At 49.0% G+C, this 23,938-nt stretch overlaps 1 protein-coding gene across 5 annotated transcripts in view; it reads left to right on the plus strand.

Moving 5' to 3' along the window:
* Nucleotides 1-17,775, plus strand: part of SLC24A4 (solute carrier family 24 member 4) — a 178,829-nt gene extending 161,054 nt beyond the window's left edge. For all 5 annotated transcript variants that reach the window (XM_034938033.3, XM_034938034.3, XM_003832780.6 and 2 more), the window contains 4 exons: nucleotides 3,553-3,667; nucleotides 8,410-8,522; nucleotides 8,917-8,982; nucleotides 10,230-17,775. In XM_034938033.3, the coding sequence (XP_034793924.1) occupies nucleotides 3,553-3,667; nucleotides 8,410-8,522; nucleotides 8,917-8,982; nucleotides 10,230-10,382 (447 nt within the window). In that variant the 3' untranslated portion in view covers nucleotides 10,383-17,775. The remainder of the gene's footprint in view (nucleotides 1-3,552; nucleotides 3,668-8,409; nucleotides 8,523-8,916; nucleotides 8,983-10,229) is intronic.
* Nucleotides 17,776-23,938: the final 6,163 nt, after the last annotated feature.

The following is a 23,938-nucleotide window of genomic DNA, read 5'->3' on the forward strand; positions in this document are numbered from 1 at the left end:
CTGTTCTGGTGTTACAGGCAGAGCAATATGACAGGTGGATGATCACCAAGCCCCCTTGGTTTCCAGGGTCCTAAGGGAATGCGAAGGAAGGAGACTGGAGTCAAGGGAGATGAGGTTGAACACAAGGCAGCTTGTTCCTTGCTCCTGCCCAGGAATGCTCCTCCCCCCACCGATGTGCTGGTGCTGGTTTAAGCACTTCATATAAACTCTTTCTTATCCTCATAACAGCCCCATGGGATGGGTGCTATTATCTCCATCTAACGAATGGGGGAAATCGAGGCATAGAGAAATTGAGTAATTTCCCCAAGGTTACACAGTTAGTGAGTGCTAGAGTTAGGATTAGGACCCAGGTATTGATCTCCTAAGCCCATGATCTCAACTACTACCATAAGCTGCCTCTCAGTTTGCTACTGGACTTTTCAGATTTCGTTGGATGGGAGTTTTGCAGGCAGAGAGGCATTGGTGTAGCTCCTCATAAGCTCCTATGGCCATACAGGACAAGTCCCCATATAAACCTTTCATCAGCTGGGCTGGGCTGGGTCAGGCCACACAGGAGCCTCCTTCCCCACTCTCTGTATACCACCTAATGGGGTCCCTTCTTCTCCTCCTCATTCCCAGGAGCAAAGAGAGGGGAAGCAGTTCCAGCATGGCTGCAGTTCTGTTGATTGTGAAACTCACTCTCAGCCCCTTACACCCTAGTGGTTAACATCGAGTCCCTTTATTCTCCTCCTAATGCCTGACACCAGCAGCAGAGAAGGCAAGCGATCTTGACATGAGAGACAGCAGGGCCAGTAAACGTTCCATGCTGGCCCAGGGGCCACCTTTCCCTTAACTCCAGAGAAACCGTGTCGTTTGGTGGGGAACAAAGGTTCCTGGATCACATGAGAACAGCGCTGAATCCTAGTCCTACCTCTTGCAAACCACGGAAGCTGGTGACTCCCTCTATGAAGTGGGCGTGATCATCACTCTCTTACAAGGCCATTGGGAGAATGAAAAGAGAGCCCAGCACATTCTAGGCACTTGGCCAATCCTGTCTCTTCCCTCCCCCCAACCCAATCACGCCTTCCCCCATCTCTCCCAGAGCATTACTGGAATTCTAAACAGTGTATGGGAGCCATTTTGCCTGTGCTTTCCTGAAATCCCACCCTTTGGCCGGCTCCCTCACCTCAGATGCTTCCTCAGGCTGATCAGAGACCTGCCGCAACCTCTGTGAGTGTCCTTACTCATGCAGCAGCCCTCCTGTCCCTGTGGCAGAGCCTCCCCAAGACACCAGCTGGTGGAAGTCGCTGCCCCCAGCCTGTTCCCTTTCTCCCTTTCTTCTGGTACCTGCTTAGAGCTCTGTATCCCAAAAGGAAGCTCAGGACGGACTCTGTGACTCCTGGTACTGGCTTAGAGCTCTGTATCCCAAAAAGAAGCTCAGGATGGACTCTGTGATTGTGTTTCAGTGAATGAAACAAGTCATGTAACTCAGGAGAGGCAGAACCACTCCAAGCCTCCAGGACCCCAGCATCTGCCCCAGCCCCAGGCACTCACACTTGGAACACCCTGGCCTTGGTTCAGCTGAATGGGGGACATGGGGACACTTGAACATTCAAGTCCCCCAGGACCTCATTCATGTCCCTCCTGACCACTCCCTTTCACACCCTACTCCCAGCCCAAAACAGTTTGGTTAGACTGTGTCAGAAGCATCCAGTCGTTAGCCGCTTATTGAAACCAACAGCCAATTAAGGGTGATTACCTGGTAACAGTCAGATGATCATGAGCGTTGCTGAATAATACACAGTTTGGCCGCTGAGTAGTGTGATTTCTTATAGTGCCCTTCTTGTGTTGAATTAGTGTTGTGTACATTATACCCAATTTCAACCTAATCTTACTTCATCTTGTTCAAGCATTGTGATTTGAGTTTGCAGCATGGCTGGTTGCTCATGACAGTAAATATTAGCCATTTTCACCATGAGATGCAGCAGTGCTATTTCCATGCTTCCATGATGAAGATTAAAGTCCCCACAGCCCACTCCATATGGGGGATGGGGAAGAAGATTTGGAATTAGTTACTATCTAAACTCCCTAGAGACTGGGTGTGGTGGCTCACACCTGTAATCCCAGCACTTCGGGAGGCCAAGGCAGGAGGATCACTTGAGCCCAGGAGTTCAAGACCAGCCTGGGCAACATAGTGAGACCCTGTGTCTACAAAAAATTAAAAAAATTAGCCAGGCGTGGTGGCATGCACCTGTAGTTGCAGCTACTCAGGAGGCTGAAGTGGGAGGATTGCTTAAACCCGAGAGGTTGAGGCCACAGTGAGCCATGGTCAATCCACTGCACTCCAGCCTGGGCTATGGAGCAGAGCAAGATCCTGTCTCAGAAGAAAAAAAAAAAAAAAACTCCCTAGAAAAAGATGACAATCAGAGATAAAGAAAACCGTGCCTTAAGTGAATTGGATTTGCAATTTTTAATTTTTCTGAATAAAATTAAAGGCCAGTTCATCTTACATTTTAAAGAAAGGATCCAGCGATTTCTCTTACTGAAGTGTATTTCCAAAACAACATTACAAGTAAAAAAAAAAAAGTATTTCATGACATTTGAGTGGGTGAGAGAATCAGGAAAATCAAATTAATGAATATGTGAAATTCTTCTCTAGTTACAGAAAATAACCATATGATTAAATCAGTTCTGCTAATTTTCAGTGAGACAGGATACTCCAACCCCCACCACCTTGATGTATAAACCCCACCCTTGTTTCTTAAACCAGGGTCATGGGGTCACAGGAACCACTTTGCTGGGGCACTCTTACCTATGGGTTTGAACTTCAAATAGCCTCATTCTGGGGGAGTAGAATGGCCTTGACAGTAAAAGTCTATAAAGAAGGCAGTGTCCACGTTAGCCTTGATCTCTGCCTATGCAAGATGTGCCCACCTCAGCACCCTGCGCTTACTTTCACTATGTCCTGGTGAGGCTCCAGCAAGCAGTGAAGCCCCACCTGTCCATCCCCTGTACCTCCACCTTTTATTAATACATCTCTCACCCCCAAGGCTTTGGAAGAATGATTCTTGAATATCAGTGTCAAAAGGGAGAGGCCTTGGAAATGGATTGTCCATTTCCCCAGAACACTTGTGCAGTTGGGGAAACTGAGGACCAAAGAGAAGAAATGACTTCTGTAAAGTCACACAGACAGTCAGGGCAGAGCCAAGACCAGCCGCCAGGGTCCTGGACTTGAATCTGCTTCCCGGTCTGAAGCCTGAGTGTCGGAGGGCTCAGAGGGCCTGGGCATGGAGTCCAGGGTAAAGCAGGGTTCATGTGGCATCCCTGGTCCTGAGCACTCTGGATGGTATGTGCACACTCAAGACCTTCCTTCCTTCCATCCTTCCATCCTTTGGCTTCTTAGCCTCATAGTTCAGTGGGGGTTTTTTTTGTTTTGTTTTGTTTTAAAAGAGGCAGCCCCAGTAATTCTAAAATAACTGTTTCCTACGCTTACAGTGTCTCTAATACTAGGAATATTTCTTTAGTCCACACACTGTTGGTTGAGAGTTCATGTCTCCACCCCACATTCTGCAGGTGACTATTATCGGATACACACTTGGGATCCCGGATGTCATCATGGGCATTACTTTCCTGGCAGCAGGGACAAGTGTTCCAGACTGCATGGCCAGCTTAATTGTGGCGAGACAAGGTATGGATTATGCCCCAGCCCTCATAGTCATGCAGTGCAGGCCACTGTGTCCTCGTCCCTGCCTGACTTACAGTTGACCAAGTTGTGGCTCTTATGACTGGCAGTTGTCAAGTCCTGCTATGGAGAAAAAATGCGACATCTAGAAAGCATCATTTATTAGATTCCATCCACAGAGAGAATGCTACCAAGATGAACTCCTCCAGAGCTCTATCTAGAAGCTTTTGCTAGTGTGGTTGTATAAAAACAAAAATGTTCTGAGGTCAGCAGTCAATGTGAGATTGAACAGAGGCCAAGCCCAGACTTTATACAGCAAATGAGCTAATAACAAGAAACATTCTGGTCCCAGAAAGGCAAAGCACTGGCATTCTATACATCCAACTCCCCCATTCTTCTTCTGACCTCTAGAACGTGTATAATGTTTTGGTTTGTTTGGTGGTTTTCGTTTTGGGCTTACTACATGGCATGGGCTGAGCAACACAAGGCGTGAGTGTATGAGCTTTGATGGTGGAACAAAAGAGCTGTAACAAGTGCTGGTTTTACTGACTTCTCCTTTTCTGCTAGCCAGGTAGCATCCCAGCATGGACATCCACAGATCTTCCTCACAGCAGAGTTTGAAAGTATAGGGATGGGGATGGGTGAATAATGGCGTAAAATCTCACAGGAGACAGGAGAAGAGAACAGTGCCCAAAGAGAGAGGTTGGCTTTGGGAAGAGAGACAGGACGTGTTATTCCTCCAAGATAAAGGGTTGATTGGTTGGTTAGTGAGTTGCGCCTAAGAAACCACGAGATGAGGGGAAAGGAAGAGTGGGAGTACGTTTGCTGGTCGGCAGGGCCCTGACAGCGAATGGGGACAGTTAGGGACAGCAGCTGAGGGAGGAATGGAATTTAACTGAGTGACCTTTGATGTGAGCGTGTTAGTTTCCTAGGGGAGTCATAACAAAGTGCCACAATGGGGTGCCTTAAAATGACAGAAGTTCATTGTCTCACAGCTCTGGCAGCTAGAAGTCTGAAAGTCAGGTGTCAGCAGGGCCATGGTCGCTTGAAGGCTCTAGGGGAGGACCCTTCCTTGCCCCTTCCTAGCTTCCAGTGGTCACGCAATCCTTGGGTCTCCCTGGCGTGTAGCTGCATCACTCCAATCTCTGCCTCTGCCTTCACACCGCATTCCTCCCTTGGTATGTCTGCGTCGACTTCCTCCTCCTGCTCCTCCTCCTCCTCCTCTCCCTCCTCCTCCTTTTCCTCCTCCTCCCCTTCCTTCCTTCCTTCCATCCTTCTCCTCCTCCTCCTCCTTCTTCTTCCTCTTTTTTTTTTTTTTTGTGATGGAGTCTCACTCTGTCACCCAGGCTGGAGTACAGTGGCGTGATCTCGGCTTACTGCAGCCTCTGCCCCCTGGGTTCAAGCAGTTCTCCTGCCTCACCCTTCCGCGTAGCCAGGACTACAGGCACATGCCACCACACCCAGCTAATTTTTGTATTTTTAGTAGAGACAAGGTTTCACCATGTTGGCCAGGCTGGTCTCAAACTCCTGACCTCAAGTGATCCACCTGTCTCAGCCTCCCAAAGTGCTGGGATTACAGGCATGAGCCACTGCACCCCGCAGACTTCCTCCTTCCTATAAGGAGACCAGTCATCAGATTAGAACTCACCCTAATTTAGTATGACCTTACCTTAATTTGAGTACATCCTCAGAGACCCTATTTCCAAATAAAGTCACATTCACAGGTTCCAGATGGACATGAATGGGGGCAGGGTACTCAGCCCAGTACAGTGAGTACAAGGAAAGCTGGTGAGCACCGGGGCCCTGGCCGATGTTCAGCGACATGAACTTGGTGGGATTCAGTCATGCCGGCGCCGGCGGTGCACAGATGACAAGTTCATCCCTAGCCAGAGTCAGCTGGGTGGACACAGTGGAAGGTCAAGGGACAAGGAAATGTGCAGTTTAAACAACTGGCCCTGGAGTTCAGGCTAGGGAGGGGCGTTAGGATGCTGGAAGTTTAAGGGCTTGCAGGAGTGGGGAGTGTCCCAGTAAGATCAACAAAGGGTCTCTGTTAGGACCAAGGGACAGATGGGGCTCTGAAGCAGCACATCATCTCAGAGTGGCTACAGTGAAATGTGGAAGTACAGAAACTGAGGAAGGGTGAGGCCAGGGGCGGGGGTTGCGTAATTGTCCTCAGGGTAACATTGATATGATTGACAGGGACTCCAACAAACATGGTTAAAAATAGCTTCCTGGCTGGGCGCGGTGGCTCATGCCTGTAATCCCAGCACTTTGGGAGGTCGAGGTGGGCGGATCACCTGAGGTCAGGAGTTTGAGACCAGCCTGGCCAACATGGTGAAACCCCGTCTCTACTAAAAATAAAAAAAATTAGCCAGGCATGGTGGTGCACACCTGTAATCCCAGCTACTTGGGAGGCTGAGGCAGGAGAATTGCTTGAACCCAGGAGGCAGATGTTGCAGTGAACCACTGCACTCCAGCCTAGGCGACAGACGGAGACTTCGTCTCAAAAAGAAAAAAAAAATAGCTTCCTGATGACAAAAGATCCAGGAACCCCTGTTCAGAGCCTGCTGTACAAACCAGGAGGCTGTGCAGCACGTGCTCTAACCAGAGGCACCATATCCTGGCCTCCCCCAGGCCCGCAGCACATAGCATGGTCCTATCCCCGAGCATCGGCTTGACCTGGGAGCTGATGAGAAATGCAGACTCCCAAGCCGTGCCCCAGACCCACTGAATCAGAATCTGCATTTTCACAAGACCCCCAGGTGATTCCTGTTCTCACTAAAATTTGAGTCGCACTGCCCTAGAAGTCCTCAAAGGCTCACACAGCTGCCGGCAGCCCCGTTTGTGCAGAGCGGGAAGTCCACCAAACCTGAGACCCGCTCATCCCCTCCTCTGCAAACTCAGGCACCTTCCTACCCTCCTGACCTGCTGGAGTGCCTGCCTCTTCACCAGGTGCAACTAACTGGGCCACAACAGTTGCTGCGTGTTCCTGCATCTTACCGGACACTGACAGACCAGAAGTCCAGGTTCCCAGAGACGCCACTCCTAACAGGACTAAGCTAAGAGATTTTGAAGTCACTCAGAAAAGTGCCTGGGGCAGGCTGGGAGGAGGAGTGTAAGGGGTCAACAGATGACAGCAACAAGCAGGGGAGGAGGAGGTGACCTAGCTATGCAACATGGGCGGGCTGGCAGTCGAACAGAGATGGGCCACCTGTGTGGGTGCCGATCTGAGTTGCCTGCCGTATGTGCCAGCTACCAAAGCAATGTTGTGGTTCTAGGCATGTGCGTTTCAGGTTTGTTCATTCCAAAAACGTGTGTATGTGTGCCAGGTTAGGACAGTGGTGTGGAAGTATGGCCAAGTGGCCGGGTTAGGGCAGATTCCAGCCAGTACGAGTCTTACTTATAAAAGTTTGCTTTCTTAATTATATGCCTCTCCAGTTACTAACTTCCTGATTGTGTGGCTAGCTGGATACTGGACAGCTGGACAGGAAGGGGAAGGACGAGGACATGGGCCCCAGCCTCTGATGTGCTTCTAGCCTGGTTGGGGAAAGAGAGCTCACCCTTCAGAAACTACCAGAGCATACAATCCGATATCCTGTGATTCCCAGGCAGGGTCGTGGGTGCTGTTGCCTGGTTCCCAAATATGCTTCAAGGCTTGGTAAAAAGGATGTTGTACCAGGGGACCTTGGGCCGCCTGCAAACCGTGCCCTTGGGCACATCCCAAGCCTCAGTTTCATCTTCTGTCACGTGAGGTTATGCCCCACTCCGGCCTCCAGCCCAGGGTAGCTGGGAACATGAAGTGAGGCGCAGTGGCCGGGAGTCCTCATAGAACATCAGCTGACGAGCCTGGCAGGAGAGATCATGAAGGGCCCGCATGCATCTGCTAGGCTGTCGTTCCCACAAACGGGGTGCCGTAAACAACGGAAGTGTATTGTCTCGTGGTTCCGGAGGCCAGAAGCCTGAAGGAGAATCTGTCCCAGGCCCCTCTTGCCTCTCTGTCCTTGGCTGTCTTCATCTTTGCCCAGGTTCTCCCTGTGTGTCCAGTTTTCTCCTTTTTATAAGGACTCTTGTGTCCTGAAAGAACCTCCTTAAAAACAACTAAAACCAAGAACTTCTAGGGCTGTTCACACATTGTTCAAGTCACCCCAAGATCGTTCTGGCACGCTGAGCTGAACACCACCATCTTTGTTCATTCTCTCTCTAACGGGCAAAGCAGGATCATCGAGTTGAAAAATTGTAAATAATGAGTATATTTATCCCGCTATTTATTTTTTCAATAACTGTGAAAAAGCACTCCTGCACTGTGAATGCTCTGTGACATGAGATTCTTCGTTTAATAAAACTGTCATTAAATTTGAATGAATTGATATTATTGGTTACTGAACACTGGCATGAGTTTATTTTTATTGTGAAGAAAAAATCCAGTCATATTGGATTAAGACCCTAACGACCTCATTTTAACCTGTTACTTCTATAAAGACCCTATCTCCAAATAAAGCCACATTCTTAGGTACTGAGGGTTAGAACTTCAACATATGAATTTGGAGGGTCACAGTCAACCCATAATAGTCCCCTTCAGGCTTCAGGAAGGGCATGGATCTGAGGCCTTATGAAAAGGTTTAGAAATGTAAGGTCCTTGCAGAAGGAATTCCTTTCCAAGGAATGGCACTGATAGAACAGTTAGGAGAAAGAATACAGGCTTCTGGTGACCTGCTCTTATAAAATAAATGTGTTGTTGTCCCCTGCAGGCCTTGGGGACATGGCAGTCTCCAACACCATAGGAAGCAACGTGTTTGACATCCTGGTAGGACTCGGTGTACCGTGGGGCCTGCAGACCATGGTTGTTAATTACGGATCAACAGTAAGTTCCTCTCACCTTTAACAGATGTGTTTTACCCAGAAGGATAGTGGCGTTGGCCCAGTTCCAGCCAGAGGCTCTAGGAGACGACCTCCTCCTCTCCTTGGCACTCAGACACCCATTTTCCATGGCGGCTTCTAGAGCACCTTAGAGATGTCTACACTTCCACTCCTCACCTCAGCCCGCTGGCGTGCCTCTCCCCATCCCAGGCCGTCTCAGATGAGCAGGGTCGTGACTTGAATCCATATTTTCCTGACCCTCCACGACCATGTGGTCAGCTGTAAACACCTGTGTTTTCCTGATGAGGGAATGCATTGGGCCCAGGCATGCTGGGATTTCTGGATGGATTGGCTCTGAGCAGTCAAGAGATTCAGGGCACGTGTGTTTGATTTTCCAGGTGAAGATCAACAGCCGGGGGCTGGTCTATTCCGTGGTCCTGTTGCTGGGCTCTGTCGCTCTCACCGTGAGTCTTTACGATTCCAAAACAGATGCCTCATGCATACTTGATTTCATCTGATTCCGCCTCGTCACTTACGTGACTCTGTACACCCCTGTCACTTCCCTTGGTAGTGAAGGATAAAGGCAAGAAAATGTAGACGTTCATAGACACACCCAAGTCCAGTCTTCGCCAAGAGCATTGGCACTCTCGCTGTGCTTTTGCTGAGTACATAAGAAGTCCCCAGAGGAAGTGAATTGCATTTCCTTTCTTGCTGCCTGGTCCAGTTCCTCTCTAGTGCCAGTAGGAGAGAGATCCTCCCCTGCGCATCTGAGCTGACAAATGGGAGGCATGACATCCCTCAGGATGGCACGTCGGAATAATTGAGGCCTCCCTACCCTACATGTCCAGGTCTGTGCTGAGAACTTGACTTCAGCGTCACTTTATTCTATCCTTAAAACCACCTGATGAGGGAGGTGCTATCATTCCCATTGCAGAAGAAATCGGGGCTCAGGGGTTAACTTTCCCAAGGTCACAGAATTGGGCAATGGCAAAGCTAGGATTTGAACCCAGGTTGGTCTGTCCTTAGGGAACTCTGACTTTTTACTCGCAGTGCTCCAGTGAGGTTCCTGGGATCCAGCCCCAGGAAGCCTTGATCGAGGGACAAGGAGGAAGGCAGTGGAAGGAAAGGTAGAAGGATCAGGGAGGAATGTAAGATAATTCTGTGCTTTAACCCTCTACCCCAAACACACACACACACACACACACACACACACACACACACACACACACACACACACACAGAGAGAGAGAGAGAGAGAAAGATTTGCCCAGCCAGGGGTCCATAGGAGCCTTGGAAATTGTGCTAAGGAGACAAGGGAAAAGACCATGGTGCCACGCTCTGAAGCACAGGGTTCATCCAGCTAAAGCCCCCGTCTGTCTCTAGAGAAGGCCTGGGCAAGGAGGACCACATGCCTACGACCAGCCGGGAGGAAGTGACGTGCCTGCCTGGGGAGGGCCGGTCCCATGAGGGCGGCTGCTGTGTGTCCCTGAGTCAATGCGGCTAGGACAGAGACTCGCCCTTTCATGGGGCAAGTCTAAGCCCTCTAGGGCTTATTCTGGTCAAACTGAGGATCAAACTGCAGCACCCCGCTACACTTGCCCACATTCTGCAGAATGTTCTAGGTTTCGCCACATAGGTGTCGCTTTCCAGTAGAAATGCCTCATGTATTTCTTTGCCCTGCAAGCCCAGTTCCCAAACTCTGTCCTCCCAGGTCCTCGGCATCCACCTAAACAAGTGGCGACTGGACCGGAAGCTGGGTGTCTACGTGCTGGTTCTCTACGCCATCTTCTTGTGCTTCTCCATAATGATAGAGTTTAACGTCTTTACCTTCGTCAACTTGCCGATGTGCCGGGAAGACGATTAGCGCTGAGTCGCAGCCCCTGGGAGCTGATCTGGACACCCTGTGACACTGGCGTCCTCCTCTCCCCTCCTTCCCCCACCACAGGTCTCTCCTGCATAGGCAGCCACTGTCCGTTCTTTCACACACTGGAAGGAAGAGCCATCGTGGTCTTTGTCTGGCCACAGGCCAGGCTGCTGGGCATCCTCCTCCTCCTTGGAGTTCCGCCCCTGCAAGGCTGGATTTGGGGGCCATTATCTGAGCAGCTTCAAAGACCCCTGAGCTGCCAACCACGGAGATGTGCCAAGCATCTCATCTCTCCTGCACACTTTAGTCAGAAGGACTTCTGCATGCAGTTTGTCTTTCTGTTCTGCAGGCAGCCTCAGAATTGAGGTCATTTGTGAGCACGAGATCTCATAGGGCAGGTGCAAAATAGGAATGTTGTTCTCAAGTGTCACCTCCAGCCCAGAGGTGGTTCCTTAGGCAGCATGTGCTCCTGGGAGCCTCTGACTTTTGCTGGAAGCACCCACAGTTTGGAAGGGGCAAGACCTCAACCTGTTGGGGTTTAGGGCCCATGATGGCAGACATTCTACCCCTTTTCCTGGAAAAACTGGAAGAATGAAAATAATTTTTTTCTGTGGAAGAGAGAAAATGAGTGAATATTCTTCTCACTTTTATTGATGCATTCAGAGAATAAGCAATGAAATATTAAAAAATGAAACATCATATAGGTCATCATACTTGAAAATTATCATTCCATATGAAAGGATCATGATACACACCAAAAAAGTAATGATCGTAAAGACACAAATCCTCTGTACGCCATCTTGCATTGGCACTGAGGTGTTTGGTTTGGAATAGGGAAAAAGGTAAGAGACTAACGTGGAAAGGTGCTAACTCAGAGACTGGAGATTATAGTTTACAGCTGTACTTTCCAGATCTTCTATGTGACACAATGCACTGTCCTTGTGGGTTTGTCATTTATTGGTTAATGCTCTAGTTTCAAAACCACCCTGTTGAAAGTTCCAGTTATTTATATGCCCAACAAATTTCATAGCCTGCTGAACTGAACTGAGTGTGTCAGAAGTGCTGGTTAATGACGAGAAGAGATTGCCTGAAAAACAACAAACTGCTTTCTGGTTAGCTGAAGGCAAGTGTGAAAATCAGAATTTAGAATATTTAGAGCTAAGCTTCTGGAACCACGTAGTTTCTACACATGGCAGGCCAAGAATGGGAGGCTGCCTCAAAACTAGATAGAAAAATATAAAATAATCTTCGACCACTTGATAGCTCTCAAATATATATTTAAAAGATTTATGAATACAAACCATTTATGGTTTATGATTTCTAAAAAGAAAGCACAATTAATTTTATAGAGAGGTTTTTTATTTTTTTAATATTTCTATTGCAAAAGTCTATCCGATTTGATGCACTTTGAATATTGAGATATTTTGCACGGATGAATGTATGGGAACTACCCATGATGATGTAAGAGGAAAGAACATTTTTTTGTGATTCACCAGACATCACTTTAAACTTGGTGATGAGTTTAAATCCAGTAGCTACTCCCTTTCTGAGACTCAAAGATCGTGACCCTGGTTGGAATTTCTGACTGTGCTCTTTAGGGCCTCCTGAGTTTCAAAAGGAGGAAGTGTTCGTGCTTGTGTCCCTGAAGTTGCCTGTTGCATGAGCCTGCGACAGGACCTCACCCCCACCACCAGGCTTCTATTTGGGATTCACATCAGTATTAGTATCGTAGCTACACCAAGTTCAGGCTTCTCTTTTTGTTTTTTTACCTAGAAATTGGGCTCAGTGGTCTTCAACTTGAGGACGAGGGTGATTTTCCTAAGAAATCAGCAAAGAGGGAAGGCAGGGACCCTGTAGATTCACCAGTATAAACTTTAGCTGCAGGGATTCCAGAACCCTCGGGACCACTCTGTCACCTTAATAGCCAAGTTCTCCTGGTTCCTCCGATCTTACAGGCTCATCCAGGTTCCAAAGTGCTTCTGTCTCTGTTTTGATTCTCCAAACTGCTCTGTGATGTATGTAGGGATTATTCTCCCCACTTAACAGAAAGTAGTGTCTTGGAGAGGTCAAGGGTCTCTAGTTCAATGGCCAGTCATAGCAGAAGGGAGGCCAAGCACCAGTCCATCACCCCTCCCAGGCCAGCCTCTGTAAGTTGGCCACACTTGGGGAGTGAGTGTGGGTATGACTTTACCCTCCTGGTTGGTTCTTACTGTTTGAGTCAAAACCTCATCAATATATCATTGACTCCTGGGTTCCTCAGGTCATTTCCTAATATCTGTCCCTATCCAATGCATCTATTTTATCTTGAAAAAAGGACCAAAAATTATTTTTAGCTATGACAAGGCACAGGCCACGTGGCCCCTGATGGCGTCCCTGCTGGTTTTCAATTCTCTGAAGCCTTGTGTAGCTTTCAGAGCACACGTATCCTAATTACCCTCCTCTTCCTCAGCAGAACCCATTTGAGATTCTAAATGAATACTCTTAGTCTCTAAAGTTGCAGTTAGAAACTAAAATAATGTTTTTTAATATGTAATATGCTCCTCTTGGCTAATTTTCTTTTGACTTTAATGTGCCAATGTAACTTCCTTTAAAGGATCTATGCATTTATTAAATCTAGAAAACTATATGTACACTGTAGGTGGAAAATTCTCTTTTTTAACTAAATATTTTTCCATCACAAGTTTAAAGAATTGCATGATTAATTAGGCTTTCATTTTTAAATTACGCTTTCATCACTACGCAGGATTACTTTATTTTATTCCCAAAGCTCATTAGCATGGGATAATTACTCTGCTACAGAAATAGGCAATTTAAAAAAATGAATTTAGCTCTTCTCATTGGGGGCAGAAAAGAAAAAAAAAACCATTGCACTCAGATGGAAAATGCCTATAGACACAGGAGCAGGTGGTTCCTGTGGACTTCTGGTTTGGAATTTTGCCTCACCAGGTCAAGCGTGGTTAGGGTGGAAGGTGTCCAGTATCTTGAAAACCTGGCCCTGGAGGAAGGTTCTGGGTCAGCTGCAATGAGAGACTGGTGATTAAGGGCACCATGGGCAGGACACAGTCCTCGCCTTACCCACCCCATCCTTCCTGTTACCCACAGTCTGCTGGCCTCCATGCCTCTTCCTCTTGTCACTTGTGTCTCCTCCTTATGCACAGAGCTGGCTGCCCTTATGAATTTTCTTTTCTTTTTTTTTTGAGACAGCATCTCGCTGTGTCACCCAGGCTGGAGTGCAGTGGTGCCATCTTGGCTCACTGCAACCTCCGCCTCCCAGGTTCAAGCAATTCTTGTGCCTCAGCCTCCTGAGGATTACAGGCGTGCGCCACCACACCCAGCTAATTTTTGTATTTTTAGTAGAGACGGGTTTTCACCATGTTGGCCAGGCTGGTCTCAAACTCCTGACCTCAGGTGATCCACCCACCTCGGTTTCCCAAAGTGCTGGGATTACAGGTGTGAGCCACCACGCCCAGCCTGCCCTTGTGAATTTTCACCTGCTCCTTACCCCTCACCTGTTAGGACTGTTTCTTTCTTTTGCCCCTGTCGGTCCCCTGCCTTAACAGACCCAAGCAGCTGATAATGCACCAAGCTTCCCTGACCAGGTGGGGTGTGTCTATCACCCAAGGGCAGTCCTACAGACCCTGCAGTCCTACAGACCCTGACCAAAGGCCGTTCTTGGGCGGCCCAGGGTCCAGGTTTCTTCCACCTGCTCTTCCCTGTTAATGGGGATTTGCAAGCCTAATCGCATCAGCAGGAGCCCATCTCTCAGAGAACCCGGACTCCCCAAGCAGACTGGGATTTTGGGAAGGGTGTGGGGGGTGTCATTGCTGGATACCCATCTTTCTGCCTGTCCTTTCTCCTCTCTGAATCCTGGGGCCCCTCTCCCTCCTTAAAGCTGGAGTGGACAGGGACAGGAGAGGGACAGGAGAGGATCAGAGTTCATCCCCCCTGGGAAAGAGCAAGAGCGAATGAATCCCAGCGCCAGCGGCTGAGGCTGCCTTCCGCGCCTTCCCTCCATGGGGGACGGGCGAGTGGGGCTTAGGAAACTGGAACAGGGAAGGTTCTGTTGCCACACTTTGTAACTTTCCCCCTGGGATTCAGCAGTTGAGAAGCAGAGACCTTTCTGCCCTGGGTGAATGGGTCCTTGGGGGAGGGGTTGGTCTTTTGTCTCACATCCCCATCTTTCCTTTCCTTCTGGGCCATGCTCCTCCCTGGCTGGAAAAAGGTGGCTGTGCTGTCCCTGTGATCCACTCTCAGCAAATGCGTGTGGCTCAAATAAACAAAGAACTTACCTGTTAGAGTGAAAATCCTCAGGAGATTGTACCCAAATGCCATGCTCTAAATATTCATGGTCTCTCTAATGCCCTCCAGACGTGATTTCCATGGGAACCATCCTCCCCTGGGGGCAGTTAGCAGGAGTACGTGGGGCACGTGAGGTGGTCCTCCTTTCAGCACACCGTGCCCATAGAAACTTCTAGAAATTTCTGAAAATGCTCTGTGGGCAGCTCTTGGGTGGCAGTAAGTCCGTCAACCCCCATCTACCCCGGGCCTGAAGCGCTGCGCTTGCTCTCTTTATGTGTGTGCACCCGAAGGATTTCCTGGTCTCTGTAGCTGATCCTGTGAGCCCCTCAAGCACGAAGCCTCCCTTGGGGCTTCTCAAAGCATGGAGAGGGGCCCTTCCTGTCCTTTGGGAAAAGCTTCCCCACTGTGTCAGTTATATGGGAACAAGAGTGATGGGGTCTTTCTCTAGGCCTGTGCCACAGGACAGAGAACACGGGATTCTGCTGTTCGCTTTGAGCCACAGCCTTTACCAGCCCGGCTTGTGTGGGGGGCCCCTTCGCCTTGCTGCAAAGAGCTGTTCCCCAAAGGGCATATCCATAGGGTACAGGTTTTAAAAAGGCTTTTTTTTTTTTTTTTGAGACAGGGTCTCGCTCTATCGCCTAGACTCAGTGCAGTGGCGCCATGTTGGCTGGTTGCAACCTCCACCTCCTGGGTTCAAGTGATTCTCCCACCTCAGCCTCTCTGGTAGCTGGGACTACAGGCGTGCGCCACCATGCCCAGCTAATTTTTGGATTTTTAGTGGAGAAGGAGTTTCACCATGCTGACCAGGCTGGTTTCGAACTCCTGACCTCAAGTGATCCGCCCGCCTGGGCCTCCCAGAGTGCTGAGATTACAGGCGTGAGCCACCGCACCTGGCCAAAAAAAAGGCATTTTGATTTAGGTTGCTGTGTTTGCTTGTTGATAAAGAAAACTCAATTGGGACACTAGTTTTGTGCTGAGCTTTAGGCCGGGTAGCTAATGGGAGGGTGTCCAGCCTGTCACTGTGCTCCCAGCGCAAGGAAATGGGTGCCCACCTGGAATCAGGAGAAGAGGCTTTTCCCTCCTGTTCTGCAACCAGGGTGGAGCTATCTTTCCAGGGAAGCCAGCTGAGAGGTTTTAGGGCTTTGGTTATTTTATGGGGGTTTTAAACCTCCTAACTTTTCAATGACAAATGGCTCCCAGGTGCCATAGTCTCTGTTAAATCCTCAAACATTCACAAGCACACACTGCCAGGGGCACGAGTTGTCTTTCACCTGCATGTTTCTAAGGCTCTTTATTCAATCTCACGGTGTCAGTGTCCAGTTGTCAAAGTTATGAATCTTCCTCCTGCTTCTTAACAGGGCTGACAGTATACTCTCGTCTAGTCTAGGAACATGTCTGCTGCTGGGATACCCTGGTACCAGGATTTGAGGGCCACGGGTGGCATCTCTGAGAGCTGAAAATCCACAGAGTGCCTGTGGGAAAGCCAAGCCCTTGGCTGTGTGGCTTTTCTATCCCTTGGATTTACAGGTCTGGGAATTGGCTGCTTCTTAGTTATAACCCCAGTGACAAATGCTGGCTTAAGCCACACCTGTTCCCACTGTTGCTAGAATTCAAACAGTTGCTTTTTTTTTTTCTTTTTGAGAAAGGGCCTCACTCTGTTGCCCAGGCTGGAGTGCAGTGGCTCGATCACAGCTCACGAAAGCCTCAAACTCCTAGGCTCAAGTGATCCTCCTGAAAAGTAGGTAGGACTACAGGCACATGCCACTACATACAGCTAATTTGTTTTCATTTTTTTTTTAGAGACAGGATCTCGCTGTGTTGCCCAGGTAGGTCTTGAACTCCTGGCCTCAAGTGATCCTCCTGCCTCGGCCTCCCGAAGTGCTGGATTACAAGCGTGAGCCACCGCGCCCGGCCAAGCAGTTGCTTCTTATGCAACATGTTGGTTGGGACTTGTCCACGGGCCAGGCCAATAAAATTCTTAATCCTGCAGAGAGTCAGTACCCTCATCACCCCATCACTGGAAAACAAATGTTTTAAGCTATCAAGAGAGGGAATGTGCAGCTTTTGGTTTCTAGATGCATGGTTTGGTGTGATCTACCTTTGTGCCTAAAGGGAATGTCCCAAACAACAGAGCCTTCTTTGCTGTCACTCCAGAATTCTCTACACAGAATTTCCCAAGTCCATTCAGGACAGACGCGCAGTCCTCTTTCAATGGAAGAAGAGAGGACTTTTCCCCTCCTGAAAAATGACTGGAGTGTGAACAAGGCAGCTCTGTTTTTCCAAATAAGTTGTTCTTGTGAGTTTTTTCTGGCCACTGGGCATCTCTGCCCTCACTTTTCATCCCTGCCCTCTAAGCTGCAGACCCCATGACCACACTGTCTGCTTCCTTGAGCTTCCTGCACGAGGCTTGGACCTGGGGGACCTGGAGACCCTGCGGACAGAACTGTGGCTGAGCCACTGTGGCCAACTCTTGGGGAGCTCCACAGTGGGGGTTGCTGGTCTGTGAGGCTGAGTCTCCATTTCAGAGCACATACTCCCTGGCAGGGCGCCTCTGCCTGTGTCTCCTGCCCAGCAGCCGCCAGCAGGGAATAGTTGCTGGTGTCTGAGCACAAAGAGAGCTTTGATTACCTAGAGAGGAAAAAGGCTGTCAGCCAGATGCAGCCAGGCCCAGGGGTAGATACAGGAGTTGCTAAGGAAGGGGCCGAGCCAGGAGAGGCCAGGCAGATCCACAAAGCCCAAGGGGATGCAGGCTGGGTGTGGTTTCTGAGGGAACCTACCAAATAGCGGGTAGATGGAATCAGAGGACTCTTGTGTCCTGAAAGAACCTCCTTAAAAACAACTAAAACGAAGAACTTCTGGGGCTATTCACACATTGTTCAAGTCACCCCAAGATCGTTCTGGCACGCTGAGCTGAACACCACCATCTTTGTTCATTCTCTCTCTAATGGGCAAAGCAGGATCATCGAGTTGAAAAGTTGTAAATAATGAGTATATTTATCCCGCTATTTATTTTTTCAATGACTGTGACCTCCTGCACTGTGAATGCTCTGTGACATGAGATTCTTAGTTTAATAAAACTGTCATTAAATTTGAATGAATTGATATTATTGGTTACTGAACACTGGCATGAGTTTATTTTTATTGTGAAGAAAAAAATCTACAGCAAATCTAAACTAAACCTTTCTAAGAAATCTAGCAGTCAGTATTGTAATGCAATATATCAAAATCTGTACACTGTCAATAAAATAAATGAGCACAAGTTGTCTTTCCCTAAATACAGCTTCTATTCACGTTTTAATAGACACACACATACTTGTATTTTTGAAAGAATTCTATACACTGGAATAACAGCCATTTGAAGCCATTTCTATTTGCATAATTAAGAAAAAATAAACTTCAAAAAGGATAAGGGTCGCAGCTTTTTAATGACAATGGTTGGTAATAGATGGAAACAGAGCAGAATTCTCATCACTTTCCTTGGCTAGCATGAGTGGCTCCAGAATGACCCAATCTTACCTCAGCAGCTTCCTGGGGTGGGACCTGTAGGTGGCCCCACATTGGAAGGACCCAGCTTGGTTGTCACCACCTTAGAAACCCTCAATGATTTTTTTAAAAGGAGCCCCCACCTTTTCCTTTTGCAGTGGGCTCTGCAAATTACATAGCTGGTCCTGCTCATCAGAAAGAAGGTCTGTGTCACTAGCTCTTACGTCATGGGAAATTGAGGTTTGGGAGTAGAGGTTTTGGTTAATTCCTTCATTCTGCAAAACATTCCTGAGTCCTAGCTGCCATGGGTGTCACCACAAACTTTAACATGCACACGAATCAGTTGGGTATCTTGTCAAAAAAGCAGATTCTGGTTTAGCAGAAATGGGATGAGGCCCAAGAGGCTAGAGTTCTAGCAAGTTCCCAGGTGATGTCCATGCCACCTGTTGACATTGAGCAGTGGGAAGATAGATCAACCCTACTCACACCCAAGCCTGCTCACCGACGGGGCTTCTTATCGGTCTGCAGCAAGATGAGTACAGAAATCAAGAGAGAATATAAACATTGATGGAAATGTGATGAGTAATTCTGTTGGAATCTGGTTTTTTATTGCATCTTTCCAGTAATTTCTTTATATTGCATTACAAAAATATCAGTCCACAATGGATTAAAATTGTTTTAAAATATTGTTTGAATCTTGCCCACAGATAGTTCAAGAAGTTCTACTTTAGATGGGCTAGAAATCCCTTTCATTTTAACTCATTCCAGTTCATGTACGAGATAGGAAGTCAATTACGAAGTAGGAAGGACCCTGTCTTGGTCATTTTAGTGCGTGGGCTTTGTGGATTCTGCAGGCCTTGTACTCAAGGCTCTGGGCATCCCAGTGTCCCTCATGCTATCTGGCACTTCATCGCTTACAAAGCCAATGAAACAGAATGGGTGTCCTCCCCCCTTTACAAAGGGGTCTCTAGGCTAGTGACTGTGAGAACCAGCCTGAGAAGCCACAGCCCCTTCCATTGCCCAGGGCTGCCTGGAACAGACGAGGGAGCAGCGGTTTGGCTGAATCTGATCTGCCTGGGAGCTCGTCCCCTCAGCTGCCTTCACAGCCACAGCTGTCTCTATCAGCTTGGTTTCTTTGCTTTTTGTTTTGGATTTTCTGTTTGTTTGCTTGTTTGTTTGAGAGACAGGGTCTTGCTGTGTTGCCCAGGCTAGACTTGAACTCCTGGGCTGGAGGGATCCTCCTGTCTCAGCCTCCCAAGGACCTAGGATGACAGGCCTGGGCTACCACACCAGGCTTTCTCAGGTTGTTTTTGATGTTTCCTAAAAGTTGCTCCAGGCAATCGCAAGTTCACACAGGTCCTGGTGCAGGTGGTCTGCTGGTTCTCTGGTTCCAGGAGCAGGCCTCTCCCAGGCTTCTGTCACCTGCATTTGCTGGCTGGTGTCCACCAGGAAGAGCAAAGTCGTAGAGTGGGGAGGAGACATGGGAGTGGGTTCTGACCTCTCTCTGTCCCCACCAATGGACTCTCTTCCACGACTCAGTCTCCACTCACTGCCTGTGAGGTCTGAACATCCTGTCCTCTGCCTTGAATGTCAGATCATGGTAACCCTGGGCTTTTGCTCTCCTTGGCCATTCTGCAGGTTTTAATACTGTAGATAGTGTCCTCCTGAATAAACAAATTCTCTCTTCTGATTCTCCTCCGCTTCTGCTGCTTTTTTTTTTTTTGAGACAGGTTCTTGCTGTATCACCCAGGCTGGAATGCAGTGGCACGATCATAGCTCACTGCAGCCTTGACCTCCCAGGCTCAAGTGATCCTCCTATCTCAGCCTCTTGAGTAGTTGGGACTACAGGCGCATACCACCAAGCCTGACTAATTTTTATATTATTTTGTAGAGATGGGGTTTTGCCGTGTTGCCCAGGCTGGTCTCAAACCCCTGGGCTCAAGAGATCTGCCTGCCTCGGCCTCCCAAAGTGCTAGGATTACAGGAGTAAGCCACGGTGCCCAGCCTCCTTTGCTTCATCATTTCTCATCTCCTCACCTGGCTTCTCCTCCACCTGCTCCTTACGTGAAAGTGTTTCCCTGCATTCCAACCTGGAGCCTCTTTCTCCTGCCCAGTGGTTCTCCATGCTGGCTGTCCACTGGAGTCATCTCTGGACTTGAAAACACACGGACACAGAAACATTTGTTGACTTCCGATGGCCTCAGTGGGTGACCTGAGGTGACCTGTCTCATATTTCTAACATCATCACACAGGAATGTCCCTTCTCCCTCTTTATCTTGCATGACTCTGTGCCTGTCCTCCTGCTACTCCCTCTGCTTCAAACAACTTCCCCAGTTCTCTGTCTTGCAGAGGAGAGCCCATACTTCCTTCAAGGCCTTCCCAGACCCGCAGGCCAGAATGAATCACCTGCCTCTGGTTTTTATGATCTTTTGTTTGTAAGCTTGCTTCTATTGTTATTTGGTAATCATTCATTTGGAATGTTCTTGAACAAACTCAATCTGAAATATTCTCACCTGTGGCCCCCACCAAACATGGGTACCAATCTGGGGATGTCTAAACTCATCTCTCATACTGGCCTTTGAAACCTAGAAGCAGCACAAAGGTTTTTTTTCACACACTGATTCATTCAACAAACATGTACTGAGGGCCTACTCTGTCCCAAGCATCATGCCAAGTGCTGGCTGCAGAGATAGAGGGAGCTAAGTGTCCCCCAATTCTGGGAGGAGGTGAACTCGGGGGCTGCAGGAGCCCAGAGAAGGGGCACCCAACCATCTCAGCAGTCAAGGAAGACATGGACTCAAGCCAAGGCTTAAAGAATGAAGGGTGTCAAGGGTGATGAAGGGGAGTCACGCACACACACATATATTTAAATCACAGCAAACATTTTGTGATTTAAAAGGAGGCAATGAATAACTAGGAAAAAATATGATATAGAGATTATGAAAGAATTCCAAGTAGCTCAAACCGGAAACTTCATGGGGGCTACGGTGCACTGAATAACACGCCCCAGAAATGTCCACATCCTAATCCTCAGAAGCTGTGACTATGTTTTCTTACATGGCAGAAGGGAATTTGCAGGTGCGATTAAGTGAAGGATGTTGAGATGGGGAGATAATTTTGGATTATATGGGTAGGTTCAAGGTCATCACACTGTGCTTATAAGAGGTGGCCAGGAGGGTCAGAGAGAGGAGATGAGCTGATGGAAGCAGAGGTCAGAATAATGTGGGGTCCATGAGCCAAGGAATGTAGGAAGCTTCTAGAAGCTGGGAAAGGCAGAAAATGGATTCTCACCAAGTCTCCAGAAGGAAAGCACCCCTGCTGACACCTTGATTTTAGCCCAGGGAAACCCAATTTTGGATTTTTGACCTTCCGATCTGTAAGATTATAAATGTGTGATGTTTTAAGCCACTAAATTTATGGTGATTGTTAGATCAGCCATAGGACATAGCACAGGGCCCAGGAGTGAGAGTGAGAAGAGAGAGATGCAGGTGAGGGTACGTCTGAGAGTGGGAGGGCCTTGAGGGGCAGCCAGTGGGGAGCCACTGAAGGCGGCTTCCCAGAGCAGCAGCTGCTCTGGATTCCAGTTTCTGAAGGGCCACCCGATTCAGTGTGGAGAATGGCTGGGATGAGGGAATGGTAACAAGACCAGAACAACACCATCAGCCAGGAGCTCAGAAATGAGGTGAGGCCGTTTGCGGAGAGGAGAGGTCGTCTCAGGGCAGATGGTCAGTGTTTGCAGGGTGACTCGTAGGTGCATGTGGAGGTGCTGTCACCCACAGAATTTGGGAACTGATTATTGAGAGAAGGGGGAGAGAGGAGGAGAGCAAAGCTCCCAGCCCTCTGACAGGGAAGCCCAGGGAAGGAGCAGGTTTGGGGCATGGGAGATGATGAGTCCCATTTGGAAACGTGGCATCTGGCAAGTCTTTGGGATTTGGGCTGCGTGATTTGGCCTCTCAGAGACCCTCATCTCATCCCCTGCAAAACTAGGATGGTGAACCTCCTGCAAAGGGTTGTTGAGCCCATTATATGAGATAATGCGTCCCTGTCACCTGGCCTGGTGCCTCCAACTTAGCCAACACCTATGCATGGCCGCCACGATGGCAGGCAGAACACAGACACTGTGCAACAAAGAGGAACTGCTCCCCTCAAAGCTTCCACTCTTGTTCCCTTGCTGCCTTCTCTCCAGAAGGCTGGTCTCCCCAGGGCGAAGGAGGGCATGATCTGGACCTCTTAAAGTTTGAACACCGGGCTTGGGCATGAAGGGGATTCTGGAGCCTCGTGAGTGCCTCAAGCCTGGGCGCCTGGGATGAAGGTTTATCCTACAATGTGGGAGACAGCTACCCACCTTGAGGCTTGGCCCTGGGGCTTGGGGATGGAAGAGGAGATGGGATGGGAGCCTCTCAAACTGCCTTCTCCGGGATTTCGGCTGTGGAAGGAAGAGTGTGTGAGAGAAAAGCTGTGGGAAGCAAAGGGGGCCTAGAGCTCTCGCCATGCTCCCCCTTGGGCCTCTGGAAGAAGCACTGGGCATGGTGGTCAAAGCCAGCTGGGCTGGCCCACAGAGTCCAAGGGAGGGCAGCATGGTCAGGCATGCAGGGAGCCAGCTTCCCATGTGTGGTGCTGCTGACCTGCAAGCAGGGGCTGACTTGGGCCTTCTGGGCCAGAGAGCTGGATGTGGCAGAGGGGTCTACGGGTCCAGTGAGTTGCTGGAGGCTGAGCTGACACAGTGCAGCCACTGGGCTGTGACCAAGCTGGGACTGAACTTCTTGTGTCCCCGGCAACCCCTCAGGCTGGGGCAAACTAAAATAGTCAGTCACCCCAGGCCAGGGCCGGCTTCTTGGGGATGTTACCCATGCAGTTGCACAGAGCTGGTGCTTAGAGGGGGCCCACACTTAGAAGCGTCCTGCGCTAGGCTTAATGCTCTGCTGTTGCAGTCTGTAATTCTTGAAATCTGTACCTTTTTTTTCAGGAGGGGGTGAGTGTTTTTATTTTGCACCGGGTCCCAAACATTTCGTAGCACATCTTCCCATAGGCCAAGGTCACCCATGAGGACCACACCCTGCATGTCAGAATCTGCAGCTTCTGTCAACGAGACCCTTGGGCAGTGGGGACATTGAGTCTCCCTATCTGGTCCTTGTCCAAGGCTTCACTAATTAGCGGCAGCTGAATTGAACCCAAACTTCTCCAAACATGCCTCTTGGCACCCCTGTCAGGGGTAGGGCACCAGGCAGAAGGCACTGAAGAGCCCACCCAACTAGACATCTGTTCTACTCTTATAAAAATCAATAAAGGAAAAAAATTAAAAATAAATCAATAAAGGGAAACTGACATGTGTCATGAACTTACAATGTGACAGACACTGTTAGCCACTTTCCATATTACTCCTCACAAGCAGCCATGGAGTAGGTATACCTCTACCCATCTTCCAGAAGAGAACACCTAGGCCCAGAGAGGGTAAGAAGAAACTTGCCTAAGGTCACACAGCCAGCAAGTGGGGCTGAGACAGGAACCTGGGCTTGTGGTTCCAAAGCAGCCAGAGCTTCTGCCCCTCCCTGCCCCACCCCGGCACCCAGCCAACCTCAACAGCTCTTTAAGGAAGTGAGTCCCCATTTGGGAGTGTTCTTACCTGAAGTCCCAGAAGCCTCCTGCTGAGTGCACACCTGTCTGCCGACTGCCACCTGGGATGACAGCAGAAGCCCAGGCTGGGACTGTGGCTGAGAAGACCAGTGTGGGATCAGATTTCCCCTCAAACTGACTGGCTTGTTGCCACACCATAA

Source organism: Pan paniscus, chromosome 15 (assembly GCF_029289425.2).
Source record: "Pan paniscus chromosome 15, NHGRI_mPanPan1-v2.0_pri, whole genome shotgun sequence".
NCBI classification, from domain to species: domain Eukaryota; kingdom Metazoa; phylum Chordata; class Mammalia; order Primates; family Hominidae; genus Pan; species Pan paniscus.